This window comes from Capricornis sumatraensis, chromosome 4, assembly GCF_032405125.1.
Source record: "Capricornis sumatraensis isolate serow.1 chromosome 4, serow.2, whole genome shotgun sequence".
NCBI classification, from domain to species: Eukaryota; Metazoa; Chordata; class Mammalia; order Artiodactyla; family Bovidae; genus Capricornis; species Capricornis sumatraensis.
Window position 1 is genome coordinate 111810369 of NC_091072.1, and position 26032 is coordinate 111836400.

General features: G+C 41.5%; 2 protein-coding genes across 2 annotated transcripts in view; both read left to right on the top strand.

Moving 5' to 3' along the window:
- TXNRD1 (thioredoxin reductase 1) overlaps nt 1-26032 on the top strand; it is a 62583-nt gene that overhangs the window by 12974 nt on the left and 23577 nt on the right. The window contains exons 3-8 of the mRNA XM_068969678.1: nt 10459-10581; nt 10842-10914; nt 13348-13467; nt 22125-22267; nt 22658-22773; nt 24438-24663. Coding sequence (XP_068825779.1) covers nt 10495-10581; nt 10842-10914; nt 13348-13467; nt 22125-22267; nt 22658-22773; nt 24438-24663 — 765 coding nt within the window. The 5' untranslated portion in view covers nt 10459-10494. The remainder of the gene's footprint in view (nt 1-10458; nt 10582-10841; nt 10915-13347; nt 13468-22124; nt 22268-22657; nt 22774-24437; nt 24664-26032) is intronic.
- Nucleotides 89-1500, top strand: EID3 (EP300 interacting inhibitor of differentiation 3). Its single transcript, XM_068971793.1, has one exon. It carries the CDS (start codon nt 103-105, stop codon nt 1246-1248), a length of 1146 nt encoding a protein of 381 aa, XP_068827894.1. The 5' UTR covers nt 89-102; the 3' UTR covers nt 1249-1500.

The following is a 26032-nucleotide window of genomic DNA, read 5'->3' on the forward strand; positions in this document are numbered from 1 at the left end:
AGTGCGCATGGGTAGCGTCTTCCGCCTTGGGTGACCCCGGCAGTTTCCGCTGTTGGCCGAAACGTCGCGAAGACCGTTACCTGAGTGCCACCCGCCGCCGCCATGGCCGATGAAAATGATTCCCTGAGGGAAGCCGACGAGACTAGAGCGCAGCCGATGGTGTCCATGCCCAGTCGTGCGTACTTTCTGAAGCAGGTGGAGGAGGAGGAGGAGGAAGTTTTGAAGGTGGAAGTGGCAGCGGCGTCTGACGACGAATCTGATACTTCCTCTGACGACGAATCTGATACCTCCTCTGACGACCTGAGCTGGGGGAAGGCCGACATCGACCCCAGCCTGCTGGAGCGGGTGGATGAGGAGAAATGCCGGAGTATCCGCAAGCAGTACCGGCAGCTCATCTATACCGTCCAGCAGAACCGTGACGACATCGTGAACACGACGAGCGACACCTTAACCGAGGCTCTCGAGGAAGCCAATGTCCTGTTTGATGCAGTGAGTCGAACAAGAGAAGCGGCTCTCGACGCTCAGTTTCTTGTTTTGGCTTCTGATTTGGGTAAAGAAAAAGCAAAGCAGCTGAACTCTGACATGAGCTTTTTCAATCAGGTGGCATTCTGTGACTTTCTGTTTATATTTGTGGGTCTAAATTGGATGGAAGATGACGGACGTGATCCGTTGAATAACTGTGACGATAACATAGCTCTTTCCTTCTGGGAGACAGTACAGAAGGAAGCGACATCGTGGATGTTACAAGCTGAAACATTCCACTTTCTCTTTGGTTCGTTCAAACCAGAGTCTGCGGCGCGAAAGCCGCGACTTAATCACCGGAGAAAAGTTCAGAAAATGGAAGAGAATGGGGATATGCCTACAAAGCTGAGGAAGCTGGATCTGAGTGGTAATCAAGAAGCCACAGAAAAAGAAGTAGAAAGAATCTTGGGACTGTTGCAAACGTACTTTCGAAAGTATCCTGATACTCCTGTGTCTTATTTTGAGTTTGTGATTGATCCAAACTCTTTCTCTCGTACTGTGGAGAATATATTTTACGTTTCTTTCATTATAAGGGATGGTTTTGCAAGAATAAGGCTTGACCAAGACAGGCTGCCAATATTGGAGCCAATTAATATTAGTCTAGCCGGTGAGGGAAATGATCCCAGTTTCCACAGCAGGAAACAGGGAGTTATATCTTTGAGTTTACAAGACTGGAAAAATATTGTGGCAACTTTCGAAATTTCGGAGGCTATGATCACAAACTAAAGATTTTTGTTCTTAGTGTAGGATGCAGTTTTGTTTATTTTCTAAAGCATAACATAGTGGAGAGTAAAATCCAAACAGAAGCACATACTGTATTTCTTGTGAAAAATATTTTCAAGAAAATAAGTTGTTTTACTGTGCGTTGTATTTTTCTTGGTAGTTTTATAAAGTTGTCCTGACCTTCTGTTGCTTAAAAAATTCACTGGCGTATTCATGCAAAAGATTTTTTGACTGCTCCTTAAGACTTTATTAGTAAAAACTGAATTCCATAAAATAAAAGGTGTTTAATAACTTTAAAAAAATGAATTGTGATGCTCTGTGATACTACATTGCTTTCTCTGCTACAGGGAACCAAGGGAATCCCATATGGGGCTCTTGACCAGGTTGGGGGAAAGAATGGGTAAAAAAAAAATGGTCAAGAAAGACGGTAGGGCAGTGCGTAAGTCATGTTAATACCATAAAAAATTCAGATGCTATGCTTCATTTCAAAGACGACTCATAAGATTAAGGAGTGGGTGTCCTTGTTCTAAATAATTTCTACTGTGATGTGGGCTTAACAAAAGTAGACTGTCTACTGTAATAGGTGAGCCATCAACTAAGTACTGAAAGGTGAGTAGGAATTGATCAGAGATCGGGAGGGGAAATATGGAGGGTCAAATACGTGGAATTGTGAGAAGTTATGGCTCCAGAGAAATCTATGTTTTTTTTGGAAAACTATTCTATCTGAATGTTATACTAGGCAAAAATTGATTTACCACATCTGTTAGTGCCCTCTCTTTGTTAGATTATTTCAAACACAAAATCTTTTAACATCCAGTTACAATTTTTATCTGCTTGTTTTGTTTCTTCTCTGGCCCCTAGTTTCCCTTTCTGCTAGTACACAGAGTGTTCCTCAGAATTGGTGATGTTTCATTATGTACTGGCCTTGAATATTTGTTCCCAACTCAATTTTGATTTCTTAATAGGACTTTGGATGCCTGGAAACTCTCCCTGTGTAAATTGAAATATCAGTATATGATTAATTTATCCAAATTTCCTTCATTTCCTATAAAGCTCTAAAGGCTTTTGTTGTTGTTGCTTGTATTGTTTTAAGAATATAAATTACAACCTTACTTGGACGCTCCTGCTGAAAATTTTGGTTTTTAAGGAAACAGTTTTTGAAGTTATAGTGAGCATCCTTGCAAGCTGTTTTTCTTGATCTCTGTAGAAACAGTCTTTGGTAGTAGTGGGTCTTGCCATTAAACCTTATTTGGCAAGTGGATAAGGATCTGCTTTGTGTAACAGGAATAATAAAATTTTCCTGGTAAGTCTGAATGTAGTACAGGGAAGGGAAGTTTAGAGACTGAATGCCATCTAGATGGAGAGGAGATTGAGAAGTTTTTCAGTATAGTGCAGGTGTTTTTGTTTTGTTTTTTAATGAGAAGGGAAGTTTCTCATGAAACTGGGCCAATTATTTTCTAAAGTAGTCATTTCTTCCCCTTTTCTGAAGGGATGCTAACCCTTCCCAGTGCCTACAACCTTTTGATCTAGTAGTTGTGGAAGTCTCTCTGATCCTCCCTTTAGCATGCCTCTACCATCCCGGTTCCTTAGGTTTTTCAGACCTTTGCTTTTTGCGGAAAAGATAATCTTAGAGATAGCAAAAAGATCTTGCCTCAGGTCTGCTTACCACCAGATTGCTCTTTACACACCAGATGTCTTTACTAGGAGTATTTGAAGATGGAAGTGTTAACTAAAAGCATGAATGGAGAATGTGGAGGTTTAGGAGGAAGGTAATCTTTTGGGTCTTCTCTAAAGTTATAGCTGTTAAAATGTAAATCAGATTGACCACTGGTTTCGATTTAAATTTGTTGTCAATGACGTATAGATTGGAAATTAAAGCCAATTGTTTTCTTTTTATTTATTTATTTATTTATTTATTTTTTTATTAAATTTTAAAATCTTTAATTCTTACATGTGTTCCCAAACATGACAATTGTTTTCTAAAGTAGTCGTTTCTTCCTCTCTTTACCCTGAAGAAACAAGGGAAAATGGCTAATAGATAATTCATTTATAGAGATTAGATGTGACCCAAACTGCAAGTCTGCTGGTTTCTCAACAATATTTAGAGTGGCTTTAATTTCACAGGTTCAGTAAAATCAGCTGATAGGAAAATATTATGGAAATTTTTTAAACTAGGATTTTGTTGTTTAACAGAACCACTTCTGATCAAAGGACCTGGGATCAGATCCTGCCTTTTAAAATTCTAGTTAGAGACTTTGAACAAATTATTAAAGCTGCAAGCCTTAGGTTTTTTTATTTGCTTAGTGGGAATAATGACCTATTAAATGTACAGTATGTGACAAGTACTTTGATTTACTGGGTATGATACAGTGAGGAAAGCAAGAGATTTGTAATCGTTTAGACCTGGGTTTAATTCTTGACTCATGGACAAGTTTCTTAATCTCAAAAGGTTTCTTTATTGTCGTTTCTGAAATGGGAATGACGTGCTTAGAAGACTATTGTGAGGATTAAATGGGATGATATGTACAAAACATTCAGCACAGATGGGCTCATTGTGAGCACTCACGTTAGTGCCTCAGTAGATCAGCGTCAGAATGCAGCTGCCGCCTCCTTCCATGGTGACTTCTCCATCGTGGTTCATTCAGTTTAAGTCTAGACCTGGCTTTCTCAAATTCTTGCCCTTGTTTTGTGGAAACCATTATCAAGTGATTGGAATTAGCACTTGGTTAATTTACTCAGCAACTGTGCCAGGCACTGCACTAGCACTGAGGGGAAGGTGATAGATTGAAAATTGCCCTACTCTCAAGGAATTTATGTTTTAATATGTGTGTTAGTTCCCTATTGCTGCTGTAATGAATTACTATTTGGTTGCTTAAAACAACACAAATTATCTTAACAATTCTGGAGGTTGGAAGTCCAAAATCAGTTTCTCAGGGTGTGCAAGGTGTAAAGTCAAGGTGTCAGCATGGCCGGGTCCTGTTGAGGCTCTGAGGGGAGAATGCTTAGCTTTTTTGGAGGCTGCCTGCATTCCTTGATTCACAGTCTGTTACTCCATTTTCAAAACTGCCAGTGCAACTTCTGTCTTCATTGATTTCTGTGGTGTCTCCGTGTGCCTCCCTCTTATAAGGATACTTGTGAATAAGTTGGGCCTTGTGAGGGTAATCTGGAAAATCTCCCTATCACCAGATTCTTAACTCACATCTCAAGAATCTCTTTTACAGGTAATGTATTTGCAGGTTCTGGGGATTCAGACTTTGATATTGGGGGGACTATTGTTGAGCCTAACAGAGTGGGAGATCACAGTAATTCTGTCAGTGATAACTGGTCTGAAGAAAAACTACCTGGAGAGTGGTTGAGATGCTGTGTTAGGGGTGTGTGTGTTTGGGGTGGGGTGGGGGGGGGGTAAGGCAAAGCCCCTGGCAGGGGGCATTGAAATGGAGTCTGTTTGCTGTAAATAATTTGCCTGGATACTTGATTTAGAGTCCTTTAAATGTTACTGATTATGTGAAAGTGAAAGTCGCTCAGTTCAGTCACTCAGTCGTGTCCGACTCTGCGACCCCATGAATCACAGCACTCCAGGCCTCCCTGTCCATCTTGATCTCCCGGAGTTCACTCAGACTCACGTCCTTCGAGTTGGTGATGCCATCCAGCCATCTCATCCTCTGTTGTCCCCTTCTCCTGCCCTTGATCCCTCCCAGCATCAGAGTCATTTCCAATGAGTCAACTTTCACATGAGGTGGCCAAAGTACTGGAGTTTCAGCTTTAGCATCATTCCTTCCAGAGAACACCCAGGGCTGATCTCCTTTAGAAGTTGTGTCCGACTCTTTGCGAGTGCATGGAATTCTCTAGGCCAGAATACTGGAGTGGCTGTAGCATTTCCCTTCTCTTAGGGATCTTTGCAACCCACGGATCAAACCCAGGTCTCTCTCATTGCAGGCAAATTCTTTACCAGCTGAGCCACAAGTGTTACTGTGGCCCTTAAGTATTTTAGGCACATATTAGCTGAAGGTCTAGATAGTTAACTGGTCATGGAGAATCAGTGTCCCCAGTTCTCCTGGAAGAAAGGTAGTACAGCCAGCATCTCAACTTCCAGAGCAGGAAGACAGTTCTTTGATTTGTGCTTACCCCTTAGTATTACTGTAGGGTACTTTTCATCCAGCACCACCTATCAGCATTGATTAGAATTTCCTTTAGGCCAGAAGTTGGCAATTTTTGTCCTGCAGAAAGCCAGATAGTAAATATTTTAAGCTTTGTGGGCCGTATGGCCTTGATTGAAACTAATCAATTGTGCTCATGTTGCAGAAACAGCAGCCATAGACAATGTTGCAACAAATGGGCCTGGCCTTTTCCCAGTAAGATATTACTTAATGGATACTGAAATTCAGGTTTCATCTAAGTTTCATGTATCATGAAGTTTTACTCTTGATTTTTTTTTTTTTCTTGCTTACAACTTTAAAATATTAAGAAGAACAATTCTTAGCTCAGGGACTGTTTAAAAAGAAAAAATTTAGCAGACCTGCTAAATTTGCCCCTCAGACTGTAGTTTGCTAATTGCTGTCATAGGCCTTGGGGCCCACTGGGCTCTTCTAGAAAGTTTGTAGCATTTAAACCATCACTTAGTGTTATTTCTCTCCTGGCCCATGGTCATCCAAAGCACAGAGGCTTGACTATATCCCCTAGTGGATGCTGCAGCTTGTTGGCAGCAGCAGCTGATACAATTTATATAACTATGCAGACAAGGAGCCCAGGCAGGAGAATTTAAGCAGTTTGCTCAGGATCACATAAATAGCATAGTCAGATTCAGATGTGGACTAAATCTGAGCTCCTAACCAATATGCTACACACCTGGTACCTTTTCTAGTGTTTTCCCACAGTTTTGTTTTAATGATGAGAAAACTGAACTGAAGCCCAGCCTCTCAGTACATGTAACACAGCAGGAATGAGCACTCAGGTCTTTTATTCTAAGAATGTTTTTGAACACATTTTGATCACATCACAGGCATGTGGAGTTGGCACTGGTGATGCCAGGATGAAAGAAAAGAACTATCCTTGTGGAGCTGATGGGACTGTGTGAAGGTACCACCAGGGGCCTCAGGAGAGGAGCCAGTCTGCCGTCAGCTAAAGACTTCTAGCTAAATCTTGAAGGACAGGAAGTGGCTGGGGTGGAACAGCCTTCGCTGAGTGCTCTGAGAACCTGTATTAATCCAGTTGTGAGAAAAAAAGATAATGTTGTTTGGGAACCTTAGGGAAACAAACAATGGAAGGAATAGGCTTATGTTGGGGTCTTCAGATATTGGTAAAAGAACCTAAAGGAATGCTTTTGAAAGGGTGATGTTTTGTTTACATTGAATAGAAATAATATAACCTGCCGTCAATGTACTGGATCAGAATTTGGTGGGAAGAGGGCATTTCAGGTGAGCAGTGATGCAGGGAAGTGTAGGGGATAACGTCTGCAAAACACCAGAGCTTTTTGACTCAGCCCCTTGGGCAGGCAGGTTCCCTTTTGTAGGAAGGGGAGAATTAGTGAATGTAGGGATTTTTCCTTCCAGCCACTGTACTATAATATGCATTATTTCAGACTCAGTAGTTGAGAGGGCATGCTCATTTTACAGAATGTGAAAACAAACTCCCAACGGTTAGGTGATAGCCAAGATCACCTAGCCTTGAGAATGGTAGAGCAGGTATTTTAACCCAGGTCAATGCGACACCAGAGCTCATGTATAATGGGCGAAAAACCAAAGACCAGTACACATCTGCCCAAAGGGTAGAGTCGTGTTTAGGGGGAGAATCAGTCAGTTAAAATCAGCTGCTCAGTCGTGTCCAACTAGTTTGCGACCCCACGGACTGCAGCACGCCAGGCTTCCCTGTCCATCACCAACTCATGGAGCTTGCTCATACTGATGTCCATTGAATTGGTGATGCCATCCAACCGTCTCATCCTCTGTCATTCCCTCCTTCTCCTGCCTTCAATCTTTCCCAACATCAGAATCTTGTCCAATGAGTCAGTTCTTCTCATCAGGTGGCAAGAGTATTGGAGTTTGAGCTTCAGCATCAGTCCTTCCAATGAATGTTCAGGGTTGATTTCCTTTAGGATTGACTGGTTAGATCTCCTTGCAGTCCAAGAAACTCTCAAAAGTCTTCTCCAACACCACAGTTCATAGGCATCAATTCTTTGGCCCTTGGCGTTCTTTATAGTCCCAACTCGCACATCTATCCATATATGACTCCTGGAGAAGCCACAGCTTTGACTAGACGGATCTTTGTTGGCAAAGTAATGTCTCTGCTTTTTAATATGCTGTCTAGGTTGGTCATAACTTTTCTCCCAAGGAGCAAGGATCTTTTAAATTCATGGTTGCAGTCACCATCTTCAGTGATTTTGGAGCCTAATTTTGGAGGGGGAGAATAAAGATGACTTATTCTAATTTTAAAGAAATCCTAATTGCTTTCTGTATTGTTCCTGTCTGGGGAGTCTGGAACAATGTTTACAAGGGGTGGGTTAGAGGAAAGGCATTGAGAAGCAGATGGAAGAATGTACATTCTGTAAGCCTCACCAACAGCTGTTGGGGAGAGGAGGGTATATGTTTACATCTCTGTGGGTAGTTCTCAAAATGTGGTCCAGATCCCCACCCCTACTCCTACTCCTTCAAGAAGTCCTTTAGGTCAAAATGATGTTAATAGTAACTTGCTCTCTGTCTTTTTCACTCTGATTCTCATACAAGTCTGCCATGGAGTTTTCCAGAGATTACATAGCAGGCGATGTGGTGCAGCAGACTGAACACAAAAAAGATGTGCACTCTGTGTTATCAACAAACATCAGAGAATTATGAAGATGTAAAATAATGCCACTTTTCTCACTAATTAAACATGTTTTTAATCAGTTGTTTATGTTTAACAGTAATGTTTTTATTAAAATTTTATAGATATTTTAATAGTTTACATATTTTTATATTTAAGATATTAAAATTTTTTTCTTAGTTTTAGTTTCTAATATTCAAAGCCCCGTCCACATTATTCAAAGCTCTTTGTGGGAAATCCTAAATAATTTAAGGTTCTAAAGGCATCTTGAAACTGAAAGTTTGAGAACTCCTGTTTTTTATCACCTGCTCTGGTCAGTGGCCACTGTTTCTAGCAATTGTAATTGGAGAATGGGGGACATTTTTCTCCCGTCTCTCCTTACCCCATCTATGTGCTTCTTCCTTATGCTGTAGAGGAGAAGGAGATGTATGTCTGTCTGTCTGTCTTACATCTTAGAACTGAATGACAGCAGCTTCAGTTTTAAGTTGGATTATAATTTTAAAACATCATGTTTAGTTCTGGGGTCAGCTGAATACCTCAATTCCCTGTCCTTCTGATTTTACTCTACAGAATTAAAAATATTTAGGTTCACCCAGAGCTTTCTTTGTAAAACTGGTGCACTGGTTGATACAATTTTTCTTAAACTTGACCCATAAGAACCCAGGTCTGATACAGAATTTCAGTAGAGAGCAGGTTATGAAGGTTGGTGGAGGGAGCATGCTTTTCAGCATGACAGTTTCCTTCTTTGTTTTATTCAATAGTAGAGGAAGTGGTTATAGGAACTTGGTGGTTTTTATTTAGGCAGCCAGTGATTGTGTTCTGGCACCATCTGTGTTAAGTGCATGCAGATAAAATGAGACTTAGATTAAAAATGGTTATTTTCCCAGAAGAACATCTAGCTTCATTTATTTGTTAATTCTTCTAAAGCAGCGAGTCAGCCCTAATTCTGTGAGATCAGCTGCTGCTGCTGCTGTTACTAAGTCACTTCAGTCGTGTCCGACTCTGTGTGAGTTAACGCTTACGACCTGAATCTCATGTTGATCTTTTGATCTGAAGGGCTGTTTTTCTCCCCGCAGTGCCTTGCACTGGAGGAGGAACCTTGCCATAATGCCAGTTGATGAATACTGGCTGTGTTTACCAGCCTCTTATGTTAGACCTTTTGTGCAGACGGTCAGGATGATGCAGTCATGCCCCTGCTGTTGCTGGTTTCCAGGTGTCCTCCCTTTAGTCCCTGAACCGTCATGCTTACCTGCTGCACTGCCTACGGGCAGCCTCAGTGCCGCGCCTCCTCCACCTTTTCACACTGCACCCCCTTCTGCATCCCAAGCATCCTCTTCTACTGACACTAAGCTCTGCCTTTTGCCCCCCACATCTGATGGTAGGCAGGAGGAAAATGTGCAGTCTGGGGGCTTTTTTGATTATGAAGGTTAAAACGATTTAAAAACCTTTTTGTGTTTGGTAACAGCTGTTCCAATCATTCTCTTATGTTAGCAGATTTTTGTTTTAATAAGAAGAAATTTTAAATGCATCACCAAAACAGTGTTCCACCCAAATGTGTAACTAGTGTGTTTTAAAACTAGTAGAAGGAAAGGATTTTGTAAAATTAAAAGTTTATATTATAAATGCCAAGTAATGGAAAGTAAACTTCCAAGTAATGGAAATGGAAACTTCATGCATAGGCAGATTAAAGAAATGAGCTATCTGCCTAAGGGTCACTTATTTATTTAACTCCCGTCGCTCCCCCCAACCCCACCCCCCGCCCCAGCCGCCACCCCTGTTTATTTAAAACATCTTATGAAAGCAGGGACTTTTAAGTTTTCCTGCAGGTAGATGGCAGTTAATGATTTTCTACTGAATTTCTGGATCTTATGCTTTACCTAAAGAATGTAGAAAAATAAATACTTGGCTAACTTGTTTCAGTTGCCGTTTGCAGGGTCCTGTCTTACTCTATAACCTTAGTATACTCATTATTCTACCTTTGACTAGAAAGTATAAATGTTTACCAAATTGTATTGAGTGTACTAAAAATGTACAGTACAGGTGTTTTTAAAATCTAATTTAAAGCATAGTTTAAAAATTCTAGGAAAAAAAGAGCTGATCAAACTTAAACTTAGCTCAGGTGTAAGTTAATTCTTTTGGGCCATCAGGACCTTAGTTTCGTGTACTCTGCAGACCCGTTACAGTAGCTGTCTGCCACATGGAGGGGGCATGAGGACAGTCCCACCACAAAGCAGGTAACTGATCACCACTTGAGGAAAGGGTGAACATTTCCCATTGTGTGCTGTGATGTGACAAACTGTGTTTCTCCTTTGGAAGTGCCTTCTGTTTTTCTTCAAAGAAGGGTCCTTTCACAGAACTTTTCAGACATTGCTGCTTTTGAGTTAAATTGTTTTCTCTTCCATTGTTTTTCTTCTTTAGGCTTCTCAGGAAAGCAGACTTCAAAATCCAGTGAAAATGAATGGCTCCAAGGATCTCCCGGAGCCCTATGACTACGACCTCATCATCATTGGAGGGGGTTCTGGAGGACTGGCAGCCGCCAAGGCAAGGCTCCTTGTGTGTCCTGGGATATGGGGAAAGTAGTCAGATCCTGACAACTGTAATCTGCATGTTTTTAGAACTACCCTTATTTAATTTTTACGTTGGAGTTGCACTAATCATCTTGGTATATGAAATTCTCAGGTATTAATAATTGGTTATGCTTTTGACATTATAACTGTGTTAAAATAGCATTGATTTTTAATGGTCCATTTCCAGTCCATCATGTTAACCATTCCAACTCATTTTAATAATTTATTTTCCAGGAGGCAGCCAAATATGACAAGAAGGTGATGGTTCTGGATTTTGTCACTCCAACCCCTCTTGGAACTAGATGGGGTAAGCTTTTAAAATACCTTATAAGTGAATTTGTAGGAGCAGATTTTTCCCTGGCTTTGGTTGAATGACTTCTAAAATCCAATTTTGAAATTAAATAAATTTAAAAAAACAAACGAAACTCAATTGTGCTAGGTCAAAATGGACTCCAGTTAAATGTTGAATACTTAGGTTCCTTGGCACAGAGTCAAGATAATACAAAACCATATCCACAGCTGTTTTGATGATTTAAAGATAAATATTTGAGTAGCTTAGTATATTTAGGGGCTTAGTAAGTGAAAGTTTAAACTCTTCCTGGATTTCTGTTTGAAATCTGTCTCCTGTGTTCAACAAAAACTGGAATTAGATACCTTAATGGATAGCCCTTGCTTCTTCTTAGTCTTGGTGAACTCTGTGTTCATTATTTACTTATTCAATAGATATTTATTGAACACTTACTATGGACGAGGGCTGTGGAGATACAGCAGTGAATGTGTAGACCTGAAGTCCCTGCTTCTGTGAAGTTTGCATTCTCGTGGAAGACAAAAGATGAACAAAAACTTTACTGATTGTGATACATGGTATTGAAAGAGTTACTTGGTGGAATAGAGAGGAACTGGGTAAAGAAAGAAGTTTTACCTTTGAGGGCTTTATCAGTGGCGATCTCTGAAGAGGTGGCTTTTAGATGAAACCCAAAGAGTAAGAATGAGCCAGCCCTGCCAAAAGCTGAGGAAGAGTCTTCCAGGCAACTTTTCTCTTTCTCACAAAAAGGCACATACCAAGGCCCTGGGGTAGGTTTGGTGGTTATGGCATGGGTAATAGAAGCTGGAGCTAAGATTGGAGAGGAAGGCAAGTGTCAGACTGTACAGGCCCTTGTGGACCAAGATGAGGGATTTGGTCCTGATAATCCAAGCATAATGGGAAACCTTTGGGAAGGGGAGTAATGGGATAGGTAAATTTCATCAAGTTGACTTGGCTGTGGAAATTAGGAGGAGGCAGGAAGTCTGGGTAAGCCAGCGTCACAATTTCTGATTCATTCATCAGGTGCTTGTTAAGGTGTCACCTCTTGTCAGGCATGTTCTTGTGCTGGATGTAGTCCTGCTGGCCTGTGGAGCTCACACACTGGTGCCACTCAACCAGCATTCTCCTTGGAGGGCTGCTGGTTTCCCAAGCTATGCAGTCCTCTGCCGTCTTGCACTCTTGGTATTTTGGGTGCCTCCCCATTTTGGCTGCTTACATTATGTTCTAATGGAGACAGGTTATCACTGTGTTCTTTAAGTTCAGGGACACTAAATTTTTTAGGGACAGGCAAGGTGTTATGAGTCCTTTGGTGAGAATCGGTGAAGGCTGTGGACCACCTTTGTAAAAATTTGCTCATGTACACTAGACTGTTTTACTTTTTGGCTGCATTGTGTGGCTGTGGGATCTTAGTTCCCTTAGTTCGACCAGGGGTCAAACCCATGCCCTCGGCAGTTAAGTGAGGAGTCCTAACCACTGGACTGTCAGGAAATCCCCTTTACCAAACTTTGAGTGTGGTTTCAGACCCACTGTAGTCCAGCCGTCCCCTGCTCAGCAACCCCATTATCAGTTCTATTTATGGATTTAGTGGCAAGTGTAAGGTTGTACACAAAGTAAAATCTCAATATCTGGCTTTTTTTATCAGCAGTCAATTAATTATGAATTTTTGAAGTACATGGAAATTGTGGAAGTCTGCTCCTTTTCGTTTTAGGGTAGTTTTGCCGTGTTTAGTCTCTAAGGCTCTCTGATCTTAGCAATGTCGTGAGACTTAAGAATAAACTCGTATAAACAGTGTTGACTACGTTAAACAAATGAATTGCGATGTTTCATAGAATAGCATTGGGGCTTGGAGTGGGCCACCCAAAATATGCACTATGGCACGTTTATTATTTTGAATTAAAGTTACTTAAGAAATGACCAGTGGGACACTCTGGCCCTCCTTTCTGTTGCCTGAAAGCAGGAAGTACATCCCATGAAAGGTGCACTCTCTACATCAAGAAATAGAAAGACACCCTTATCACAAAAGATAGGGAATTTGGGGCTGAGAAGCCTAATGTAAAGAAAACTATTACTTCTTTACCTGTTATCCCAAACCCATACTCTGTTTTGATTCTTAAATAATTGAGCACCCAAAATGTCAGTTTTTGTCCTATCAGTTCCTCACAAATGTATTATTTCTTTGTCTAAAAAATAGAAAATCTGTCTCTTTTGGCTACTTCTTAGGTCCCATTTCTATGAAAGTGTCATGTGCACAAATTAAAATGAATTTCTTTTTCTCCTGTTGATCTGTCTCATGTCAGATTTGTTTGTCTAACCACAAGAACTAAAGAGGGGTAGATGGGCAATCTTCCCTCTCTCTTATGATGGTAATAACCGTTGGCCCTTTTCTTTGGAGGATTGTACATCAGGCTATAAACTGATTTTGCAATGCTTTTGCAGGTCTTGGAGGAACGTGTGTGAATGTGGGTTGCATACCTAAAAAACTGATGCACCAAGCAGCATTGTTAGGACAAGCCCTACGAGACTCTCGAAACTACGGGTGGAACGTCGAGGAGACAGGTACGTGGGGGAAGCTACTCTTCCGTTTGTGCTGTTGAGAGGCTTGAGCTGGGATCTTGCAGTGCACCATTCATTCTTACGAGACTAGCATATAACCAGGAAGTCGTTTCTATTGTTTGTTTTTCTAACGGATAAAATCAGTGTGGTTAAAAAAAAAAAACAGTGTGGTTATCCTGTGTCTTGTTGGCTGTGTAGTAACTATTAATGGTAAGAACAGATATTGTACTTGGAGTATCTTTTTATAACAGAAACCCAGAATTCTTTCAAAGAAATTCTCATAATTCTAGAGTTTCCTATGGGAATGCAAATTACATTTGCTTTCCCTTGAAGCTGTTATTTTTCTCTCATCCAAGAAGTCTTGTTTCATGAATTGATATTTGGGAGTGTTATTTGTTGAGAAGGGGGTTTTGTTGGATGAAAAATAGAGTACCATGGAAACCACATCCTTTTCTCTTGCCCAGCAAAAAAGGCAGTGAGGAAACTCAACCTAATGGAGCATAAATTTATCATGTAATCTGCTGATGGTCTACCTCTCTTCCCACCTCTAGCCCTGCTACCCTGCAAGTTATTTACTCCTGTGTCTGAGTACCTGAGTCTGCCGTTGGTCAACTCTTTCCTTCCTGGGAGCCTGCTGTCAGTGTACCCAGTTCACAATAGAATCTCCTTTCAGTTAATGAGTTAGATTTTTTTTTTTAATTTATTATTATTATTTTTTAATGAGTTAGATTTTTTTCAGTAGACTTTTCAGAAATCCTCCTAGTGAAGTTATATAATATTACTATTGCTTACCCACTATTTGCACTTGGTTCTGTGCTGGGGAAGTATATAAATAATACAAATCTGTAGATACACAGGTTCTGTTTTCATCAACGTGCCGATGTCGTTGATATACCAGCTAAGTACCCTGGGTGCCCAGAGGTGGGGTCAGTAAATGATTTAAGAGGTGACTGGAGATGACTTTTTAGATATTGTGTCCTTGACAATAAGCAGAGGAGAGGATAGTCAGTTCATTTAGACAGAAGAAAAGGACCAAGGTTTGTACTTGGAGAATAGTAAATACGTTGGCGTCTCTAGATTAGGGAGCATATGGGAACATAAAGCAGACAGTTGCTGTGGACTGAATGCCCTGGGCGGTTTGGGATGAGGGTAGGAGAAGGAATGTGGACCAGCTTAGCGAGCTGCAGTTGTGCTGAGGGCAAGTTGGAACAGATGTTTCATGGTTCTTGGGATAGCAGGAAGAAGAGGGGAGAGCAGGTAAAGACCATAGCTATAGCAGAGAGGAAGCTCCCGTCTTTCCTTAATACCCACCTCATGGCTTCACTGGGGTCCTGCAGGTCAGGAGTCATGTTAAAGTCAGACCATTTTCCTTATTCTCCAGTCCATCTTATTGCAGTACGTATATGAGCCTGCTGTCCCTGGAGGGGGATCCTGTTGTTCCGTTTGGCAGACAAGCAGACCGAAGCTTGGGGGAGGGCATGAAGTGATGCCCCCATATCATAGCTAAGAAGTTGGCAGCACTAGGGTTTTCCTGGTAGCTCAGCTGTTAAAGAATCTGCCTGCAATGCAGGAAACCCTGGTTTGATTGCTTGGTCAGGAAGATCCCCTGGAGAAGGGATAAGCTACTCACTCCAGTATTCTTGGGCTTCCCTGGTGACACAGACGGTAAAGAATCTGCCTGCAATGCAGGAGACCTAGGTTTGATCCCTGGGTTGGGAAGATCCCCTGGAGGAGAGCATGGCAACCCACTCTGGTATTCTTGCCTGGAAAATCTCAATGGACAGAGGAGCTTTGCAGGCTACAGTTTTTGGGGTCACAAAGAGTCGGACATGACTGAGTGACTCAGCACAGCACAGAGTTTAGATTGAAGTCTCTCTGACCTCAAAACACATGGGGTTTACACAAGTGGTCTTCTTCCAGCCCCCATGGGTTCAGTGGCAACTCTTCTAGAGGACCAGGGTTTTGGGAGCTGTTGTAGAAGCAAGAACTCTCACACCTCTCCTCACCATTCTCTCCCCAAAAAGGGCAAGTTCTATGTGCAGTCTGCAGGCCACATTCAAATTTCCCTTCTGGGTCTTTGGGAGGAAAACCCAAGAACCACTCATTTTATTTGCTAACCACTCTCATAAGATCTGTGATCCACCCCTGTCCTTCCACACATACTCTTTACCAATAAGGGAGACTTCATTCCCTGGAGCCCCCAGGGATAAGATCCTTTCTTCACCTCATTGAAGTATAGGTTGTTACAGTAGACAGATGAGGGTGGTAATTCTGACTTTGCTGTTTACTACCTGTGTGGTGAGGATTATATACAATTCAGTTCAGTCACTCAGTTATGTCTGACTCTTTGTGACCCCATGGACTGCAGCACACCAGGCCTCCCTGTCCATCACCAACTCCAGAGTTTACTCAAACTCATGTCCATTGAGTCAGTGATGCCATCCAGCCATGTCATCTTCTGTCATCCCCTTCTCCTCCTGCCTTCAATCTTTCCCAGCATCAGGATCTTTTCCAATGAGTTGGTTCTTTGCATCAGGTGGCCAAAGTATTGGAGTTTCAGCTTCAGCATCAGTCCTTCCAATGAATATTCAAGACTGATTTCCTTTAGGATGGACTGGTTGGATCTCCTTGCAGTCCCAGGGGCTCTCGAGGGTCTTCTCCAACACCACAGTTCAAAAGCATCAATTCTTTGGTGCTCAGCTTTCTTTATAGTCCAACTCTCACATCCATACATGACTACTGAAAAAACCATAGCTTTGACTAGACGGACCTTTGGTGGCAAAGTAATGTCTCTGCTTTTTAATATGCTGTCTAGGTTTGTCATAGCTTTTCTTCCAAGAATCAAGCGTCTTTTAATTTCATGGCTGCAACCACCATCTGCAGTGATTTTGGACCCCCCAAAAATAGAGTTGGTCACTGTTTCCGTTGCTTCCGCATCTATTTGCCATGAAGTGATGGGACCAGATGCCATGATCTTACTTTTCTGAATGTTGAGCTTTAAGCCAACTTTTTCACTCTCCTCTTTCACTTTCATCAAGAGGCTCTTTAGTTCTTCTTTGCTTTCTGCTATAAGAGTGGTGTCATCTGTATATCTGAGGTTATTGATATTTCTCCCAGCAATCTTGATTCCAGTTTGTGCTTCTTCCAGCCCAGCATTTCTCATGATGTACTCTGCATTTAAGTTAAATAAGCAGGGTGACAATATACAGCCTTGACATACTCCTTTCCCTATTTGGAACCAGTCTGTTGTTCCATGTCCAGTTCTAACTGTTGCTTCCTGGCCTGCATACAGATTGCTCAAGAGGCAGGTCTGGTGGTCTGATGTTCCCATCTCTTTAAGAATTTTCCAGAGTTGTGGTCCACAAAGTCAAAGCCTTTTTAGATACAATAGTGTGATTAAAATACCTGCCAGCCTTAGTTTCGTCACTTCCTCCTGGACCTGCTTCTTCTAATTTTTGCCTTCAGAGTGTCAGCCAATTGGAGTGGACTCTGCCCGGCACTTTTCTTGGTTCTTTGTTTAATGGGTTATGGATCTTTAGGAATTTGTATGTTTGAATCAATTTATTTCTCTCAAAGAGAAGGACATGTAACAAGAATATTAATCTGAAAAAGTCTAGAGTTTGATGGAAAATGTATGGTTGTTCCAAGCAAATTTTGATTTATGCAGTAATATAATTTCCATATAGTGTTTTCTTCTTCATAGTGAATGTCAGTGGCCCTTAAATTTCAATAGTAGTTTTGGGGAGGTACAACTCATGATCATTAAAATGTTGTTCATTCATGGAAGGTCTCATACTTAAATTGGTATGTAGTTAATGTTAGCTTTAAACTGTCAACTCCAGAAAAATGAAGTAGGTGGAACAGAATAGCTTAGTTGGTAAGAAAGGTAGGAAAGTACATGTAACAGGTCTTTAGAATCTTAAAGAGATAAGTATAGGCCTCTGCAGAATAAATTTTAATAACAGGGTCAGCAAAGTATAATTCTAATAAGTTCATTAATCAAGTGAGTGATGAAATATAACTTGGTGAATTGACAGATCTTCTTTCCAGCAAAAGAAACGTTTATAGTTGTCACGTAACAATAAGAACTGGCTTTGCTTACTTACATTGACTTTATTCTGAATTACATAAGAAACTAATAAATGTACAGAGATGAGGTGGTAAAGCAGCCACTACCCGTGTACTGCGGCTCTGCACAGTAAAATCAGCAGGAGCTCTCTGAATTTTAAAACATAAACCAACTCAAAAGTTATCTTACTTGTGTATCTCTACAGAAGTTATTTTATTCAACTAATTTAACAGTTTTAGCTCTTTCATGTTTCTTCCCCTTTTCCAGATTTTAAGATAGAAATATATATCTTTGTATTTTTGTACCTTCCACCTCTTGTAGATCTGTGTCAGGGACAGTAATCCCAAAGTCTCTGATGGGAGATGTGCCCTCTATTTAAATCCCTTCCCTCTTCCTAAGTGGAAGCGTGGTGGCTTCTTTATTGTTGTCTTTCTCATTACTCCTTGTGCCTTATGCAGCAAGCTTTGGCCTCCCTGTGGGAACCAGAGCTGGGTGCTCTGGAAGTGGCTGGCCCGGCCTGCTGGGATCTACCACCCAGGGAGCAGTCATCACCTCCCTGCTTTTTGTGCTAAAATGTTGGTGGTGAAGGATACAGTGGACTTAGACAAACACTTTATCATTAGATCTTTGAGGAGGAAAGAAACTGGAGGTATATTTTTCTAATGAGAAGCCACTAGAGGCTGCTGCTCCGCGTTCCCAGGAGATGAGGTGTGAATGCTTATTTTGCATTTTTGAATAGAAATGCATCTAATCTCATGCCCTTAACCGAAGAACAGTGCTTCTATTTTCTTGGAAGACTGTCTTCTCTGACACTGCAAATAGCTCTGAGCATGGTGAGGAAGGAAAGGCCCTTTGGACCTGGACCAGGCTGCACAGCTGAATCTGCCTGGTAATGGGGTGGGAGGTGGGGAGAGGGGGGTGACTTGTCCAGGACTCAGCCTGCGCTCTGCTCTTCTCCTGAAAGCTCCAAGATGAGACTGTGATAAGAGAAAAATTACCTGAGCTCAGTTATGTAAACTGGAGGAATTGGTCCCTTCTGGAAGATTTACTGGCTTTGTATTTTCTTTAGATATATCTGTTTGAATTCTCTTGTGCTCAAGAATTAAATGTACCTTTTAAAAAATTGAGCATTTGTGAAGTTGTAGGATCCCATTGTCCTTCGAGAGAAAGCACAATTATTGGTTTGTACTTGGGGGCTTGCAGAGTTTCTAGATGCCTGTATTCTCCTCCCGTGCTCAGCTGGCGGTTCACATACAGTGTGTCTGTGCTGCTGTGAGTTCCCGTGTAGCCCTGGGCAGGTCGTCTATCCATCCTTTGTTTCCCTGTGTATATACTGGAAGGAGTTTGGGCCCCTTCAGGGTATTTGAGGTATAAGTGAGCAGGTGCAGTGAAGATGAAAGGATGCCAGTAGCTCTGTTAGTCTGAATACTGTTGTCGAACCTAGGGGTGTATAGTAGTGGGGGGTGGTTCAGGAGCATGAGAGAATTGGCTTAAGACCCAGTTGCCAGGATGGGCATAAGGGTGCACCCAGGTGAAGTACAGTCCTTGCCTAGGTAGCTGGAATCAGCATTGCAGAGGCTCAGCATTAGGTTACAGCTGGTTGACCAGGCCAGTGGAATCGGGAGGCCTGGGGGAGGTGCTGGGCTGTGCCAGTGGGTGGGCTGTTTAGGAACCGGGAGTGTGCAGGTGGTATATGGGAATGCAGGAAGGTGGGGGATTTGGGGCATTACTGGAAAGCAGGGCAGCCCTAGAGAACTAGGGTTCCGGGGATGTAACCCCCACAGTCCAACAGGAATCTGGTTACCAACAGCAGCATGTAAAGTAGGAATTTGGATTTTGAGACTGCAACTCAATTCTCAGAATGAAATGCAAGACCAGGACCATAGGAGCAGCTAGAGTATCTTGATGCTGAATCCCAAAGTAGTGGGTTGCAGCTTTTTTCATTTCTTCTGCCTGAGCATAACCACACTAGAGATTGGTGCCTGCCTACTGTACCCGAGGATGAAGGGACTTTGGTAGAGAAAAGTGGTTTGATGAGTTTGGAAATCACATGGGGCCTAACAGTTACAAAGCTTATCCCTAACAATAGATTTAGTGTTGAATTAGGTCTAATCACTGAATTTCTAAGTAATTTTTTTGTACAGTTACTTAGTTCCAATTGTGTCTTCTTTTCAAATATGGTATCTCTTGTAGGATTGGCAGAGCAATATCCACTTAGTACTACTACCACTGTAAAATTTCAGAGTGAATTCTGCCTTAGATCTTGTTCCTCCCTGGGGGTGTTATTGGCATGCTGTGCTGGTCAGCTCCTACTTGTAAGGAACAAAGGTGGAAGATAGTTAGCGTCACTGGACATCCCTGTGTCAGTCAGTTCAGTCTCTCAGACACGTCCAACTATTTGAGACCCCATGGATTGCAGCACATCAGGCTTCTCTGTCCATCACCAACTCCCGGAGCTTGCCAGACTCATGGCCATCAAGTTGGTGATGCCATCCAACCATCTCATCCTCTGTCATCCCCTTCTCCTCCTGCCTTCAATCTTTCCCAGTATCAGGGTCTTTTCCAAGGAGTTAGTTCTTTGCATCAGGTGGCCAAAGTATTGGAGTTTCAGCTTCAGCATCAGTCCTTCCAATGAATATTCAGGACTGCTTTCCTTCAGAATGGATTGGTTGGATCTCCTTGCAATCCAAGGGACTCTCAAGAGTCTTCTCCAACACCACAGTTCAAAAGCATCAATTCTTTGGCACTCAGCTTTCTTTATAGTCCAACTCTCACATCCATACATGACTCCTGGAAAAACCATAGCTTTGACTAGATGGACCTTTGTTGGCAAAATAATGTCTCTGCTTTTTAATATGGAATCTAGGTTGGCCATGGCTTTTCTTCCAACGAGTAAGCATCTTTTAATTTTATGGCTGCAATCACCATCTGCAGTGATTTTGGAGCCCCCCAAAATAAAGTCTGCCACTGTTTCCACTGTTTCCCCATCTTTTTATCATGAAGTGATGGGACCAGATGCCATGATCTTAGTTTTCTGAATGTTGAGCTTTAAGCCAACTTTTTCACTCTCCTGTTCGCTTTCATCAAGAGGCTCTTTAGTTCTTCTTTGCTTTCTGCCATAAGGGTGGTGTCATCTGCATATCTGAGGTTACTGATATTTCTCCTGGCAATCTTGATTCCTACTTGCATCAGAGTGACAACCAAAACCGCTACCAATAAAACCACATCTGGGATTTGCTTAAAATATTCTAGTTAAAAAGAAGATGTGTTATGTAGTGAGATTGGTTAAATGTTGGTAATTGTTAAATATGGATGATTGGCACATGGGAGCGAGTTAATACTATTCTCTTCCATTCCTTGTGGGGAAACAGTAAGTCCTGTCTCATATTTCCATGGTGGTAGATGGACATCAGATAGACAGGCTGGTTGAGGCTCTCTGTAACATCTGTTGGGCCCTAGCACCTAGTCCACCTGGCCTCATGACCACAGTGGCCTCCAAAGTCCCCCCACCCCAGCTGAGCTCTTATCTGAAGGTTTGCTCCAGTGTTTCCAGACATTTTTGGCTCTGTGAATTGAATCCCTGCAATCTGCTCTCTGGGAGGCTACAAACCAGGGTCTGTGCTGTCATTCCCGCTTCCAGAGGCCGGCTGCTGGTACCCACAGAATTGATTCTAGTGCTTCTTTCCTGAGCCAAGCTACTTAACCCTGACTCTAGGACTCAGACTGCTCATTTCTGTGTCAGAGGCTTTCAGTTTGTGTTGACTCTCTTCTTCCTCCTTGCAAACCACAGCTTCCCCAGAACCTGCCTTCTTTTACCACCAGAGTAGATTTTACCTGTGTCCTATTTTTTCAGTCATTGTTGAAGTTGTTAATGAATGAATGACAGGATTTGTTTTTGTCCATTGAAATGCAATATTAGTGCCTTTGCTCAAAGAATTAATTTTACGATAGAATTTTAAGAATCTTCCTCTTTGGTGAGATAGGTGGTTTGGGAGATAATGAAGCAGACTCTTAAACTTCTGTCTGGACCAGGGATTGGCACACTTCTGTAAAGAGCCACACAGTAAATATTTTAGGCTATGTGGGCCTTGTGGCCTACCTGTGTCAGAACTGCTCAGCTATGGAAGTAAATGATCGTGGCTGGATTTTAGTAAAGCTTCATGTATAGAGGGGGTGGTGGCTGAATTTCACTGGTGGGACCTTAATTTGCCAGTCTCTGGTCCAGACACTGTTTCCAGCTTATTAGTACTCCAAACCTGGCTACATCAGAATCCCTTGGAGATGGATATACATCCTAAATCCTAGGTCTTTTACTTACGCATCCCATTGACCCAGCAGTCAGTGTTCGTAGTCCAAGGTAAAATTCCTGTTTGTTTCTAGATAAAGAAGAAAAAAGTTTGGGTATAGTTCTTTTAGTCTTAAAAATTTCCAGGATTTTTACACTAATTAATTTTTTCTAAATGGAAAAAACACTTGAAAAGGTTGTTTATGTGCTTGAAATGAAGGCCTTGCTATTTCAGACCAGTTCCCGGGAACTGACACTTGTCAGGCGGTTGAGAAGCTGAGCATGGTGTCTGTCTTTCTTGTGCAGTTAAACATGACTGGGAGAGAATGACAGAGGCGGTCCAGAACCACATTGGCTCTCTCAACTGGGGCTACCGCGTGGCCCTGCGGGAGAAAAAGGTCACCTACGAGAACTCGTACGGGGAGTTTGTGGGGCCTCACAGGATTAAGGTAAGCGTGTGACTGTCTGAGAAGGTTTTTTCGTTTTGTATCTTTAAGCTTTTGTTGGGGGGGGTGGGTAGGGAGTGAAGGTGGTTATCCTAGGAAAACATTAGTGACCTAGACCATCCAGTTGGGTGATTTTGCGGTTACTTCTTAGGGGTTTTCTCTTGTGGTGCAGTGAAGGATAAGAGGACTGGGTTTGGGGCCAGATTAGCAGGATTTGAATCTTGGCTCTATGTCTGCTTCCTAGCATTGTGCCCTTGAGCAACCTCTCACTGCATTAGCAAATTTTTATGAAGATCAAATTGGTCACTGTAGTAAACAGCCTTTTTAATTACAGTGTTGACAATTCTAAAGGATAATAACTTATTAAAAATTGATATATTGGTTCCTTTTTAGGCAACAAATAATAAAGGCAAAGAGAAGATTTACTCAGCAGAGAGATTTCTCATTGCCACTGGTGAAAGGCCGCGATATTTGGGTATCCCTGGTGACAAAGAATACTGTATCAGCAGGTAAGGACAAATTGGGGGAGAAAAGAGGATTTCTGCTTGTTCTTTTTTCTTGAAATCCATTTAATCCTCTTCCTAGAACTTAAGTTTTTCACCATGTTTTTGCCCAAGGGAACAGGGAATTAGGAAAAAGAAAAAGGAAAAAAATTTTAAACCAGAGAACATTTACAAAATTCAGGATTATAAACATTGGTCATCTTATCTCTCATATGTAGATTATGCTTGCAATATTTATATTTGAAATTTATATGTATGTGAGTGTGTCTTTTAAATGTATACTATGTAAAACCCAGATGGATATTTACAGATACTTTGGAAAATAATTGATACATATGTCTGTACCTTTTTTTTTTTTTTTTTTTTTACAAAATTAGAATTATATATTACCCTTTATGTTGGAGAAGGTGATGGCACCCCACTCCAGTACTCTTGCCTGGAAAATCCCATGGACAGAGGAACCTGGTAGGCTGCAGTCCATGGGGTCGCGAAGAGTTGGACATGACTGAGCGACTTCACTTTTACTTTTCACTTTCATGCATTGGAGAAGGAAATGGCAACCCACTCCAGTGTTCTTGCCTGGAGAATCCCAGGGACGGGGGAGCCTGATGGGCTGCCATCTATGGGGTCGCACAGAGTTGGACACAACTGAAGCGACTTAGCATTACCCTTTATGTAGATACTACACGACTTAGAGGATAACAGGCCATTTAGATTTCTCAACCCTAGTTTTTCCTTAGTCTTTCCCATTTGAATGGGTGCAGTGTCAGTGCAGAGGGACCTTCTGAAATCAGTGAGTCAGGCAGGGTTTTGCTGTGTGTCTTATTTTTGCCCATCAAGTGGAAATACTGGTGACATTATTGTTCAGGAGTTTTGAATTATGATGTTATTAAGATAGATTATTGATAAATGTGTCTCCTTGGATGCTCTTTGCCCAGGAGTTTCTTACTTTCTGATTATGTTATAACTACTTATTTTCAGTCTTTTTACCTTTGTAATAAGAGTTTGTCCTGTGAACCTTTGTCCGGGGGCAGCTCAGTTGGCATCTCTCGTTTTCACTGTCTTAGATGAACTCCCTTGTCATATTTAAAAAAACTAGTCTACCAACAATACTTTTAGGATCTCTTATGTCTGATCCTCCCCACTCTGCTAGAAGATTTTGTCAGGCTTTACTTTGAATGGTTTTTATATTACAAAACCCACGCGTTGACAGCTTTTCTCCACCTCTCTCCCCACCGTTGGTGATTGATGTGGTGGTTGAGGAAAAGTAACACAGGTTTTCCACCTCAGAGAGAGCTGGAGTGGTGGGACGAGGGTGGGGGTTTGGGTTTGCACGTGTGCGATTTTAAACACGTAAGTGGAGAATTACTCGATAGTTCAAAATAAACTTGTTTTAGTGGGAGTTGGACTAATGTCAGAGTTGCTATGGTTTGCTGTGCTCACCCATGGAAGCCTGAGCTGTTCCCACAGCAGTTGAGTGGTGAGAAGTGTCTAAGACCTTGTAAAAAATTCTCAAATATTATGTGTGTAACTAATCGGGATGGTTTTAATCCTAAAAGTGTCTTGTTCTTAAGAAAGTAAAAATACCTACTTTAATTTGGGTTATTATACACATATGGACATTTGTTCTATTCTTTTCTTCCTTTAAAAAAAAATTTTTTTTTTTTCAGTGATGATCTTTTCTCTCTACCTTATTGCCCGGGTAAGACCCTGGTGGTCGGAGCATCCTATGTTGCTTTGGAATGTGCTGGATTTCTTGCTGGTATTGGTTTAGATGTCACTGTTATGGTACGATCCATTCTCCTAAGAGGATTTGACCAGGACATGGCCAACAAAATTGGTGAACATATGCAAGAACATGGTATCAAGTTCATAAGACAGTTTGTACCAATAAAAGTAAGTGGGGTTGCCTGGAGGTTTGTTGATTCTATACTCAGATTAAAATGTGAGAGAGAGTTGGGGTGGGTGAGGGAAGAAGCCTCCTTTCAGCATTATGAACCATTGGGGATACTGTCATTCCTCAATTGTGTGATTTAGGTATATATACTGTTTCTACCTAATTAAATAGGTCCTACCACCTAAATAGCTTTGTTCTTATTTTCAGGTTAATGATTTCCTCCCCCTTTCAACTTTGCCACCTTTAATTCTCTTCTGTTGAAATGCTTTGCTTTATATGTTCCATTATTTTATTATCTTTGACCTGTTATATTAATACTTATTTTTTTCTATATACCAGTGATTTAAATAAGAGTTTGAGACTAGACTGACTTTTTTTTCTTTCTTTCAAAGATGTTTCTCCTTAGTATACAGTATAGTCCACAGATGCCCTGTATTATTCTGGCTTCCCTGGAAATGATTATCGAATTTTGTTATGTTGGCTGGCCTTGTTTTGCTTATTTAATCTTCTTTTCACTTCTTTAAAAAATGCTGAATAATGTGCCAAATTATATTTGGTACTTGTTAACCACAAGTGTTCTGATACACAAGAGAGACAGGCTCAGTCACTTGACATGTCTCTAACAGATTCCTTTAGGGCAAGTAAGGATGACTATATTGTTAAAATTAAGGAATTTTAGCTGTTGCTTTTAAAATTGCTTTATGGGCTAGTAACTTGGGGTTTTTTTGTGCTAGTATGAATCTCTTGATGCTGGTAAGTAGCAGTATAAGTGTGGGGAGTAGAAAGACCCGAGTTCAAATCCTGTTCTGCCAGTTTGTTGCCATGTGACTCTGGGAGAATGACTGCTCCAAGCCTCACTTTCTTTTGTGAAATGATAACTGATAACATCCATCTCATAGTTCTCATGAGAATTCTACTAGCATTAGGGCTGTGATTAGAAGAAACAGCTGTATATATATGCTGTACTGATAAAAAGTAGCATCTTCCTTTCTAATCTCTGAACATTTTGGATGTTGTGGGCCCTTTGAGAACATGGTGGGCTATCCCTAGTGAAATAAGCCTGTGTCTGTGTACATAATATTCTGCTCAGTTTACCAGGGTGACTTAAAGATTGTGGGCTTTCCTGATGGCTCAGACAGTAAAGAATCTTCCTGCAATGCAAGAGACCCAGGTTCAATCCCTGGGTCAGAAAGATCCCCTGGAGAAGAGAATGGCTTTCCACCCCAGTATTCTTGCCTGGAGAATTCCATGGACAGGGAAGCCTAGTAGGCTATAGTCCATGGCGTCGCAGAGAGTCGGACATGACTAAGCAACTAACTTTTAAAACTCTTTTCCCAGAGATTGTAGTGTGCTTTCTCTGGCTTTTTT